This window comes from Parus major, chromosome 27 (genome assembly GCF_001522545.3).
Source record: "Parus major isolate Abel chromosome 27, Parus_major1.1, whole genome shotgun sequence".
In the NCBI taxonomy this organism is placed as follows: domain Eukaryota; kingdom Metazoa; phylum Chordata; class Aves; order Passeriformes; family Paridae; genus Parus; species Parus major.
In genome coordinates this window covers 3,482,513-3,493,592 of record NC_031796.1, presented here as the reverse complement: position 1 = coordinate 3,493,592, position 11,080 = coordinate 3,482,513, and the positions used below count along the sequence as shown (strand labels likewise).

At 63.3% G+C, this 11,080-nt stretch overlaps 2 protein-coding genes across 8 annotated transcripts in view; one reads left to right on the top strand and one right to left on the bottom strand.

The window, feature by feature from the left end:
* Positions 1 to 1,170, top strand: part of FTSJ3 (FtsJ RNA 2'-O-methyltransferase 3) — an 8,682-nt gene extending 7,512 nt beyond the window's left edge. For all 7 annotated transcript variants that reach the window (XM_015651347.2, XM_015651346.2, XM_015651345.2 and 4 more), the window contains exons 21-22: positions 1 to 96; positions 302 to 1,170. In XM_015651347.2, the coding sequence (XP_015506833.1) occupies positions 1 to 96; positions 302 to 491 (286 nt within the window). In that variant the 3' untranslated portion in view covers positions 492 to 1,170. The remainder of the gene's footprint in view (positions 97 to 301) is intronic.
* A 1-nt stretch (position 1,171) lies between these two features.
* The window catches only part of LOC107215283 (alpha-2-macroglobulin-like protein 1), a 12,004-nt gene continuing 2,095 nt past the window's right edge, over positions 1,172 to 11,080 (bottom strand). The window contains exons 5-36 of the mRNA XM_015651343.2: positions 10,575 to 10,595; positions 10,323 to 10,476; positions 10,120 to 10,201; positions 9,928 to 10,036; positions 9,732 to 9,846; positions 9,044 to 9,153; positions 8,776 to 8,940; positions 8,439 to 8,666; positions 8,077 to 8,134; positions 7,683 to 7,828; positions 7,336 to 7,485; positions 7,067 to 7,174; positions 6,766 to 6,853; positions 6,424 to 6,565; positions 6,049 to 6,274; positions 5,784 to 5,910; positions 5,432 to 5,553; positions 5,213 to 5,264; positions 4,945 to 5,019; positions 4,671 to 4,847; positions 4,462 to 4,543; positions 4,216 to 4,372; positions 4,033 to 4,107; positions 3,692 to 3,848; positions 3,332 to 3,549; positions 3,027 to 3,242; positions 2,838 to 2,956; positions 2,664 to 2,754; positions 2,456 to 2,524; positions 2,268 to 2,370; positions 2,090 to 2,131; positions 1,172 to 1,670 (exon numbers count right to left, since the gene is read on the bottom strand). Coding sequence (XP_015506829.1) covers positions 1,651 to 1,670; positions 2,090 to 2,131; positions 2,268 to 2,370; positions 2,456 to 2,524; positions 2,664 to 2,754; positions 2,838 to 2,956; positions 3,027 to 3,242; positions 3,332 to 3,549; positions 3,692 to 3,848; positions 4,033 to 4,107; positions 4,216 to 4,372; positions 4,462 to 4,543; positions 4,671 to 4,847; positions 4,945 to 5,019; positions 5,213 to 5,264; positions 5,432 to 5,553; positions 5,784 to 5,910; positions 6,049 to 6,274; positions 6,424 to 6,565; positions 6,766 to 6,853; positions 7,067 to 7,174; positions 7,336 to 7,485; positions 7,683 to 7,828; positions 8,077 to 8,134; positions 8,439 to 8,666; positions 8,776 to 8,940; positions 9,044 to 9,153; positions 9,732 to 9,846; positions 9,928 to 10,036; positions 10,120 to 10,201; positions 10,323 to 10,476; positions 10,575 to 10,595 — 3,804 coding nt within the window. The 3' untranslated portion in view covers positions 1,172 to 1,650. The remainder of the gene's footprint in view (positions 1,671 to 2,089; positions 2,132 to 2,267; positions 2,371 to 2,455; positions 2,525 to 2,663; positions 2,755 to 2,837; positions 2,957 to 3,026; positions 3,243 to 3,331; positions 3,550 to 3,691; positions 3,849 to 4,032; positions 4,108 to 4,215; positions 4,373 to 4,461; positions 4,544 to 4,670; positions 4,848 to 4,944; positions 5,020 to 5,212; positions 5,265 to 5,431; positions 5,554 to 5,783; positions 5,911 to 6,048; positions 6,275 to 6,423; positions 6,566 to 6,765; positions 6,854 to 7,066; positions 7,175 to 7,335; positions 7,486 to 7,682; positions 7,829 to 8,076; positions 8,135 to 8,438; positions 8,667 to 8,775; positions 8,941 to 9,043; positions 9,154 to 9,731; positions 9,847 to 9,927; positions 10,037 to 10,119; positions 10,202 to 10,322; positions 10,477 to 10,574; positions 10,596 to 11,080) is intronic.

The following is an 11,080-nucleotide window of genomic DNA, read 5'->3' as shown; positions in this document are numbered from 1 at the left end:
GATGCTGAAGAAGCTGGAGCAGATGAAGAAGAAGGCCGAGGCTGTGGTGAGCACTGTGGACATCTCGGAGCGGGAGAAGGTGGCCCAGCTGCGCCGGTGAGTGGCCAAGCCAGGATCCAGCTCCTCCCTTTGTGGCTGGTCTGGCTGGTGGGGCCGTGTCCCTGCAGCCACTGGGACAGCTCTGTGTCCCCAGCCAGGCTGATGGAGGGGTGGCAGAGCCAGAGGGATGGGACCCGATGTCCCAACACTGGGTTTGGTTTTTGTCCCAGTCAGACTCACTCTGATCTTTGTCCTCCTGCAGCATCTACAAGAAGGCCGGGCTGGCCAAGGAGAAGCGCCAGGTCACCTACCTGGTGGCCAAGAAGGGCGTGGGACCCCGGGTGCGGCGTCCCCCCGGCGTCAAGGGCCAGTTCAAGGTGGTCGACAGCCGCCTCAAGAAGGACGTGAGGGCTCAGAAGCGCAAAGAGCAGAAGAAAAAGCGCCACAAGTGAGGTGGGAGTGGCTCCATCCCCAGCAAGAGACTCGGCTCAGGGCACAGGGCTGGCTCCTGTGCCCCACTGCCACCTCAGGAGCCCTGGGGACAGGGCTTGGCCACACCTTGCTTAGTCTGTGCCTTGCTGTGACAGTGCCTCGTGCCCTCCCCTGGGGCAGGGAGGGGTCATTTGGCCCCAGCGCTGCAGCCCCAGCCCCCGGCCACAGCTCCAGGTGTCACCTGGCTGGCTGTGCTGGGTGACTCCCCTGGGAGGTCACAGGAGCCTCCACAGCAGCTCCAGCTGTCCCCAGGGTGGGTGTGGCTCTGGGGGACATCCCTGGGCCAGACTGGTGACTGAGGTGGCAGAAGAGTGGTGCCTCTGCCCAGAGCTCAGGGACAGCAGAGTTTAAGGCCAGTCTGAGGCTGCCCAGGGCTGTGTCATGTGCCTGGGTGAGGTGAGGGACCCATGCTGGCACTGCCACATCCCCTTGTGCCATGTGGCAGTGCTGGGTGTGTTCTGTGCACCTGCTCCTGCCTCGGGAGCCCTCCCCACTCCACCCACCCGCCTTTGTCTGACAGGGATTGACTCTCCTGCCCTTCACCTCCTGCCCCAGGCCACAGCAGCCACCCTGTCCCCTCTGTCCCCACCCCCTTCCAGGGTGGGACCCTCATGGAAAAGTACAACCAAGAGTAAAGAAGTGATTTGCTATGGCTTTATTTAGACCCAGGGCAGGCCCTGGCTCCTCCAGCAGGCACCTGTCTGGTTTGTGCTGGGATTTCAGTGTCCCCAAGTCCCTCGTGGTGACACTGGCACTGTCAGTGCTGGGGAGGGGGCTGAGGTGGCACCTCAGAGTGTCCATGCAGGGGTGGCAGGAGGTGGCCCAGGGGTGTCCCAGTGAAGTTCCCACTGTGGCTGCTCAGCCAAGTCCATCGAGTGGCAGAGCTGGAGAAGCCATGTGTGTCCTTGGGCCTGCAGGAGCCCCTCGGCTGCAGATCCAGACCCAGCTATGGCTCCATGCAGAGGGGCCCTGCTGGGGCCAGTGAGGGTCTCTGGGCCACCTGCTGCCCCCGTGGAGGGTCAGGAGCATGGCCATGAGCAGAGACCCTCAGCCATCCCTGTCCTTGCTGTCCACAGGAGCTGGGGCAGGGCAGGGAGGGCTGCCAGGCTCCAGGCTGAGTTAGACGTTTTCCTTCTCCTCTTCAAGATGGAATATAGGGGTGCTGTGAGAGGAGAGTCCCCACAACCCCCAGCACCACCCTGGCTTACCCCTGACCCTCTGGTTGAGCCCCATCCTTTGGAGCTCAATGTGACCCCAAACCCTGTGTGGAGCTCCAGGGGGTCGCTGGAGGAAGGCCAGGGCTGATGGGGACTGATCCCCCTCAAAGGGGCACAGCAGCCCCTGCACCCCCAGCCTGGACACCTCCCTGACCTGTGCCCCCAAGCTCTGGCCAGCAAATCCCCAACAATCAGGGCAAGGATGGGCTCCTCTGCTCCCCCCTCCCTGCCCTCCTTCCCCCGGGGCCCAGCACAGCCCAGCTTGGCCCTTCATGGTGGCTGTGTCCCCATCAGGGTCCCCAGGGTGGGGTGACCCCTGGCCTGGCAGGCTCAGCCCCTACCTGAGCTGGGGGGTGCAGTGTAGGCCACGTCCACACGGTCACCTGCAGTGGGAGAGGAGCTGCTCCCTTAACGAGCCAAAGCTCATCAGCAGGAGCTGGGAGCTCAGCCAGAGCCCTCTGACCCCTGGGGCTGCAGGGGTGGCAGCAGGGCCAGGGGACACAGCCCTGCAGGCCTCACCTGTCTCGTAGTAGTCGTACAGGGACACGGTGGCCGGCTGGAGGTTGCTCACCAGGAAATCCTGCTGGGCTCGGAAGGAAAAGGTCTCCTCCTCCTTGCTCAGCTGTGGAGACAGCCCAGGGGAGAGTGCAGCCACCCACCATGGGGAAACCCCCAACGTCCCAGGGCTGCTGCTGTCTCCATCTCACCTGCTCCAGGTAAATGGTCACCTGGTCAGGCTGCACCTCCACCTTCTTCACCAGCTTCTGCCTCTTCAGCTGCAGGAACACGGCTCAGGAAGGGCCACAGCTGCTCCATGGGTGCCCAGCACCCCAAGCAGGTGTCCCTCCGTGTCCCAAAGCCCCCAGGGGATACCCTGACCTCTGGTATCCCAGAGAGGGGTGGGGGGCTCCTCACCTCCACCACGGATTTCTTGTCCGGGCTGTAGCCCGATGGCAGCTTGGCCTCGATGACAACCATGTTGGTGACAGGACGGTCCCCGCTGTACCTGCAAGGGCAGAGCCCCGGGGTGGGCTTGGGGATTCCCTCTCTCCGTGTCCTCCCCAAAGCCGGGAGAGCCCCAGTCCCTACCGTGCCCAGAGGCGGAGCAGGAACTGCGGGTTCTGTGTGCGGGGCAGCGGCTCTGTCTCCACCCGCAGCTCAAACGCCCCCGTGCTGGGAGGAGGGGGCACGTTGTAGCGCAGGGTCACCTGGGGGACAGCACGGGGTGAGGCCAGCGAGGGGCCAGGGCCAGGGCCAGGGAGCCCAGGCTGTACCCACCTGTGCCAGGGCACAGCCCTGCCCCCGGGCTCGCAGCCCGTAGGTGCCCGGCAGCTCGGGCAGCGCCGCCCGCTGCAGCACCAGCCGGTTGCTGCTGTCCAGCACGAAGTCCTGCGCTGTCCCCGTGGGCGATGTCACCGTCACCGTGAAGTCCCCGTTGCTGCCATAGGTCAGGGTGGCGTATTTGGCCAGGGCCTGCAGGGCCACCACGGTGTCCTGTGCACGGGGACAGCGGCAGGGTCACCCCTGAGCGCGGCTCCCAGGAGGGGCCGGCTTGGAGCAGCCCCTGGGGCCAGGGCCAGCACCTGTGTGGAGGCAAAGCCCCCGTAGGGGTTCTGCTGCTTGCAGAGCCACTGGACGATCTGGGACGCTGTCCCCAGGTCAGCAGGGGACACGGAGGGCTGGGACAGGTAGGCCAGCAGGACATAGGCTGTCATCTCCACCTCGGCCGGCGCAGCCGCGGCCCAGGACGGCTCCGAGGCCTTCTGAGCCTGCCCCTTCCTCCGCCAGTAAAGCTGCCCCTCTGGGGGAGCAGGGGCGACAGCTCAGCTGCTGCTGAGCTGGGCTGGGGTCTCCCAGAGCTGGCACTGCCCGTGGTGCCCTGCCTGGGCTGTACCTGCCCACCCAGAGCTGGCACTGCCCGTGGTGCCCTGCCTGGGCTGTACCTGTGCTGATGCTGTGCTGGGCCAGGCGCTGCAGCTGCACCTGCTGCTGCTCCCGCAGCCCCGCCAGCCCGAACACGTAGGCGAGCAGGGCTTGTGTGTAGGGGTTGTCCGTGGGAGAAGCCTCCAGGCACCTCAGGGCTGAGCTCACCGTCGGCTCCTGGCATGGTAGTGCAGTCAGGAGCCAGCCCAGAGCATGGGACTCACTCAGAGACCCCAGTGCTGCCCAGTGTGACCAACTGTGCCCTGTTTGGGCTGCGAGGTGGCCTGGAATGGCCCATCCCCTGTCCCAGCAGCTGTCCCCACCCCACCAGTCCCTGTGGGGAAGAAGGGTCCATCCTCACCACCGTGGGCAGCCCCAGTTCCAGCATTGCTGCCGTCACATAAGCTGAGAGTGAGAGCTCATCCGAGACACCGCCCTGCAAGGGGACAGCGGGACACTGATCCGGCTGGGCTGTGACACCAGCACAGGGACACCCCCACTGCCCAGACCACACTCAGGCTCCCCACCCCAGCCCCTGCCCCACCTGCAGGGCGTTGTTGAAGAGTCTGCCCACGCTGCGGAAGCAGCCGCTCTTCCTCTGGTGCTGCTGCAGCCACCGCAGCGCGTCCGTGATGTGCCGCTCCTCGATGGCCACGTAGGCCCGGGCCTGCCCGAAGGACTTGAGGACAAACGCCGTCAGCCTGGAGCCAGGGACACATGGGAGGGCTGAGGGTCAGCACTGGGGCTCTCTGGTGGCAGGAGGAGCCCTGGATGCAGCTGGAGCCCTCACCAGGTATTGCCCTTGTGATCGCTCTCCCCAAAGGCGCTGTAGGAGCCATCGCTGTGTTTGTACAGCAGCTCCCGCTGGTACCCTGTGGGGGGACACGGGGACAGAGCGCTGTGTCTGTGCCCAGGACACCCCAGGGGAGCCAGGTGAGTGGGGAGGGGGCTGGGGGACAGTGATGTCCCTCCCAGGTGGGGTGTCAGTGTCCCACTGACCGCTCTGCAGGAACCCCTGTGCCTTGGCACGGATGTCCGGCAGCAGCTGCCCGGTCTTGTCCAGGTACTGCTGGATGTAGATGTTGGGGGCAAAGCGAACCATGTTCTGCTCCCCACAGCCGTAGGGCATGGCCAGGAGACTGTCCAGGTTCTGCAGGGCATTGCCCAGGATGTCACCTGTCCCAGGGGGACACATCATCAGCTGTGCCCCTGCCACCAGCACCCGTGTCCCGTGTCAGCACCCAGGCTGTCCCTCGTGGTCCTCAGCCCTTACCCATCACGGTGATGTGGGCTCTCTGGGAGCTCTCCAGGATGTTTGCAGGAATCTCCAAGGAGACTTCTTCAGCACCTGTGGGGACAGAGGGTCATGACAGTGGGAATGCCCAGCTCTTCCCAGTGGGTCCTGTGACAGCCTCACCCACCCTGTTCCTGCTCAGGCACCCTGGCCCTTGGCTCCTCTGGGCTGGTGGCCCTTGTGAGCAATGGCCAAGCAGCCCTGGCCCACATCCCACAGCAGTGCCTGTCCCCCTGGCCAGTCCTACCTTCCTGGCAGAGCAGGGAGCTGTGAGCCTTCTCCACCAGGATCCCCCCGGGCTGTGAGGAAGCAGCACCAGAGTCAGTCAGAAGGAGGGACCTGCCTGTCCCCCTGTCCCCTGGGTCACCCCTGGCTTCATGTCTGGGTGCTCTCCCACTGCCCCCCAAGGGCTGTTTGCACCCTGATCCCAAATCCATCCCATTTTCCTCCTTCCCAACCCTCTGACCTGCACCAGCAGGGGCTTTATCACGGTGTCCACGCGGCCCTGGGCCGGCACCAGGGGCAGCTCGTTTCCACAGGGCTCTGTGGAGCTGAGGGCCTCAGTGCTCACGGTGATGTTCACCTCCCCTGCAGGTGCAAATACGGCCCTCAGTCCCCAGGGAACCCCCAAACCTGAGCACAGCCCCCTGGGCTTGGGGTGGGGCTGGCTGGATTGGGCTGGGGGTACCCAGGAAGGGTGGGAGTGGAGCGAGGGAGAACTCCCCGGGTGCCGTGGGGTTCCTGCCTTCCCTGCCCACCCTACCCCACCCCCTGAGGGGGTCTCTGGGCAGCAGGGTGGGGTGGTGGCAGCTCTGTACCCAGGCTGGTGGCTCGCACGCCCCACTGGAAGGTCCTGGCTTCGTCTGCACAGACACAGCCCCTGTAGGTGTCCCCTGCACCTGGTGACACCTCCAGCTCCGCCGACTCTGCCAGCGTCACCTGAACCTGTGGGGCACGGCCATGGCTCCGTCAGACCCCAGAGCTGGCCTCACCTGCCTGGGCCTCACCTGAACCTGTCAGAGTATGGCCCCAGCTCCATCAGCCCCTGCCACACCCCAGGGCCCCCTGCCCGTCCCCGCTCACCCTCAGGCACTGGCGCAGGTAGTTGAAGACAGTGGCCCTGAGGGTGAAGGTCTCGTGGCGCACCACGGCGTAGGGCAGCGCCAGCTCCACAAAGAACGGCTGGAAGGCCGTGAGGGTGACAGCAGGGGCCAGCCCCAGGCCCTGCGGGGCCGTGCAGAACATCCCAGCCTCCCACTCTGTGATGGCATCGGGCACTGTCACCGTCACCTCAGCAGAGCCGCCCTCCCTGCAGCGTGGAGAACATCGTGAGGCCACCCCACCACGGCTGGTGGCACTGGCTGAGTGTCACCGCTGTGACACTGCTGCTGCCATCCCACAGGGAGGAGGAGTCCTGTGGTCCCCAGCTCCCTTCCCTTAGGAACCGTCCTCTCTCACCCCACAGGGACCAGGTCCCACAGCCAGGTCTCCGGGAAATACGTTCGGGGTGCTGCGGCCTTTTCCCCGTCCTCAATGTTTGGAATGCCTGAGCTGAACAGTACCAAGTCTCCCAACTCAAAACGGGCTGCTACTGCCACTCCTGGAAAAGGCAGAGCAGAACTTGGGGATCTCAGGTCTCAGCTGGACCTCACCTGCAGGCAGCACAAGGGTGACCAAAATCCTTTTCCATTCTCTTTGATGCTGAGGGTATTTCCTGGATGGCTCCAAGCCCCCTGAGGACACGGCAGCCAGCACTGGCCACCAGCTCTTTGCTCTTTCCAGCACAAGGGCTGTGCTCACCTCCAGGACCTGCCATTCCAACGATGGGGAGCCTGGGTGGGCAATCCTCCCTGGTCTTGGCACTGGTGAAGAGCTTCAGTGCTGCATCCTGTGAAAAAGCAGAGGTTGACCTCCCACAGCCAGCAGGAGGAATATCCCCATTCCAGCTGTGAGCAGTCCCAGGGCTCCAGAAAACAAGTGGAGAAGAAGCCTGGGTTTGGCAGGAAAGTCCTTTGCCACGGGTGTGGCTTTCCCAGCACTTGGGAGGAGCACGGGCGGCTCCTGGATGGGGAGGAACCGGGAGGTGCAGGGGGGTATTCACCTGGAATAACTTGTAGGTTTCCATCTTGGAGTCCCACCAGTAAAAGTCACAGGATGGTTCATCCTGGATGCTGTGGGGGTAGTTGAACTCAGGCAGTGCTTTGTAGACCTGAGAATAAAGAAGTGCAGAAACCTAATTGCTGGAGCACAGGGCTCTGCCCAGGAGCCACCACAGCACTGGGTTCATGTGAGGGACACTTAAGCCAATGTCATCCCAGCCCAGGCTGTTCCTGGGGCTGCAGGGGGACCCCAGGCAGGGCCAGCACTCACAGCCTCAGCATTGAGCTCAGCCTCGGGCTTCAGGAGCAGCACACTGCGATCCACAGCTCGGACAGCGCACAGGGAGCCCGGGGCAGCCCCCAGCTGCAGCCTCAGCGCTGCCCCAGGCAGGGCCCTGGCCTCTGAAAACGCCATCTTCACCTGCACAGGGACATCAGGGGACAGGGGCAGAGGGCAGTCACCTCCTGTGGAGGGGCAGGACCGAGCCACAGGTAGGGAGGGCTCTCCTCACAGGGTTTGGGGATCAGGGAATGGGTTGAGAGACTGAGACACTGCGATGCACCTGGAGCAGGATGGATCCCAAGGCAGGCACCCATGGACAACCCAGCTCCTCTCACCTGGTTGGGGAAGCACTTGGCCACGTAGAGCTCAGTGGAGTCAGCCACCATCTCACCATTGGGCAGCACCACGTAGACCAGAAGCTTGGCCATGGGTGCCAGCTCCAGCCCGATGGGCAGCTCCAAGGAGAGGGAGACCCTCTGTCCTGGGCCATGGAAAGGGGGGAGATGTTACCCAGGGAAACTGTGGCTGCTCCAGCCCTGGAAGTGTCCAAGGCCAGGTTGGACAGAGCTTGGAGCAGCCTGGGAGACTGCAAGGTGCCCCTAGGCAGGGCAGCGGGGTGGAATGGGATGGGATTGGAGGCCCCTTCTAACCCAAAGCATTCCATGGTCCTGTGAGGAGCAGGCCCAGGGAGCAGAGCCCTGCACAGCCCCTCTGTGCCATGGGACCTACCAGGCTCTGCAGCGACCTCTTTCCTGAAGATGCTGGTAATGGTCCCCTTGGCCAGGACCTGCAGGGGAAGGGGTGAGAATAAAATGGATGCTGAGTGTGGAATCAAAGTGCCCTGAAGGAGGACAGACCCACAGTATGAGTTCTGGGATGATTTTTGACCATGCCCAGTCTCCAGCCTCCCAACATCTTCCATGGGGGCACAGGCCAAACAGCAGCAGCAGGTCCCTCTGACAGGTCCCTCGGTCTCTCCAGGACAGGTTGCTCATTGTCCTGTCCCTGGGGACACTGCCATGGGGAGATGTGGCCCTTCCCACAAAACCACCCTGATTCCTGCTGCCCTCCCTCCCTGGGCCAGGGCTAACCATGAAAACCAGATCCAGGTTCTTCAGCTCACTGCCTAAAGCCTCCTTTCCAAAGATGGAATCCACGTGGATGAGCTGGGAATGGCCGCAGGGCAGCTCCCCCTCAGGGTCTCGGATGTGCAGGAAGCTCCTGCTCTTGGAGGAGTAGGGCATGACTGTCAGAGAGGCACCTTGGTTGGGAGCACTCGAGTCCTTCCCCCCGCTCTCAGCTGTCTGGTTGAGTTGAGCCTGAGGTGGGAATCAGGGGGTGAATCCACCAGCAGCCCCCGAGGCTGGCGCAGCTCCAGGCCCCACTGGAGAAGCAGCTCTGGGACCCTGGCACGGGTGGGGCCCTTACCCACAAGGAGACACTGTCACTCCAGCCAGAGGTGTCCAGCTGGAAGGAGGCTCTCCCTGAGCCGTCTGTCAGGAAGCTTTGTGCCTCCTCTTTTCCCTGGTTCCTGACCGAGAGCAGGACCTGCCTCTGGGGCAGCCCAGAGCCGTCGGCTCCCTGCAGCCGGATCTGTGCCAGGAGGGAACGGGAGGTAGCTCAGTTTGGGGCTCAGCCAGGGCTGGGAGCAGCAGGGGGCAGGTGAGCCCTGCAGGGACAGGGGAGCCTCCCTTACCTTCCCTGTGTAGGGGAGCCCAGGCTTGTAGACATGATCAGGGTTCTCAAAGGTGACCTTGACTGCCTCGGGTAAAACCTCACAGCTCTTGGTGTTCTTCATCTCCAGCCCTGTGGAGTGAGAGTGGGGAGCTCAGGGTGTTGCAGAGACACAGCTTAGCTCGGCCAGTGCCCCTGTCCCCACACAGAAAAGGTCTCTGGACATTTGGGCTTTCCTCCTGCAGCTCCCAGCACAGCTAGCATCTCCTACAAGAGCAGCAGAATCCTGTGGAATATTTCAGACCTAAAGACGGGGTGCAGCTGGGGGCTGACACTTCAGAAAAGGCTCCTCACCATCATGAGAGGCCCCCTGGGGCTGCTGGGCACAGGGACAAGCCCAGCTCTCCTTTCTCTCCAGCCAGGCCAGGCACTCAAGGTGGGAAGCGGGGGATGAGTCCCACCAGCCTGGGGGAACCCAAGCACTCTGCACTGCCAGGACTCGGCTCCCAGCGCTGGCAGAGCTGCTGGATCTTGGAAAGGTGTTTTCCTTCTGCTTGGAATTCCAAGTCTTGCCAGGCTGACCTGACTCACACCCCCACCCAAACCCCATCCCTGCATGTGCACCCCTAAATCCCAGCAGTGCTTTTGGGTGTTCCTGGAGAAGACAATCCCTTGGGAGCACGCAGGGATGGCCACACCCCCATCCCCACCTGTCCCATCCTCCACCAGCAACGCCTCAACTTCAAGTTCCTTCCTCAGCCCCGGGATGGTCTCGTTGAAGGCAGCCAATGGAACCTCTGTGGAGAAGCAGCCGTTCTTCTCCGTCTGGAGGGAAGATCAACCTGGTCAGCAGCGTTCCCAGGAAGGGAATGTCCCAGTGACCCCCCTGGTCCCAGCCACACTCACCTGCCCAGTAACCTGGCTGCAGCTCTTCCTCCTGCGGTGGTACCGGAGCCTCTGGCTGAGGCACAAGCCAGCCTGGACCTTCCCCTGGACAGGCTTCCCGTAGGTGTAGCTGTGTGGGGACAGTGGAGAGACTGTGCTGGGGGGGCCCTGCTGCATCCCCCCATCCCCCCCCATTCCCTGTTCCCAGCTCACCGCCCACAAATCTCCACTGGGAACTTCTCGTCCTTCTCCCACAGCGTGGGGACGTGAATGGTCACCTCAAACTTGGGCAGTACTGGTGGACAGGCACAAGGACAGAGGGTGGTCACTCCCAGGACAGTGACAACACCTCCTGGGTGGCTGGAGGGGGTCAGGACCTGCTGTCCATGGGATACCACTTCCCAGTCCCTGTGTACCATATTCCTCCACGCTAAAGGAGTGGCTTTTCCCCTCCACGCTGATGGTGTAGGTGCCCAGAGCCGGCTCCGAGGCCAGCGGGAGGGACAAATCCACGATTCCCTGGCGAGGGGTCACCCCCCGCCACTGCGCGATGCGATTCCCACTGGGATCCTGCACAGGACACACGGGATCAGCTCCCCTGGCTGTGTCCTGTGTCCCCTCTCCCGGCCCCCCGGGCCCACCCCACCCCCTGGCTGTGCCAAACTGACCTTCAGAAACACCAGGGGCAGCTGGAAGGCAAAGAGAGGATGGTCAGAAGAGCAATTCCATTCCTTGGGGTCTCACCACGGTGGGCACAGCCACGGATGGGGTAGAGGGAGGGTTTTCTGTGGATGCTTTGGGATGGATTTTGAGCCTGGCTCTGGCAGGGATGAGCAGAGGGCACTGCCAGCATGGCACAGAGAGCTGGCACCTCCCAGTGCCTTAGGAAGGGTCCAGAACCCCTTTAATCTGGGAACATCCTGCACTTCCAGGGACCCCAGTGATTGCTCAGGGGTGCCAGAGGCTGAGCCTGCCGGAATTCCTGGTGTCTGATGCCTTGATGGATGTTAGCACATTCCCCACTTCCCACTCACCAGGGCTGTATCCCTCACTGGGAGCTGCTGTGGGCATGTTCCCGTGTCACACGTGCCCTCTGCTTTCTGTGTCCTGCCCCTGCCGCATCCCTGAGCAGCACAGGGCATCCCTGCCCCATCCCTGAGCAGCACAGGGCATC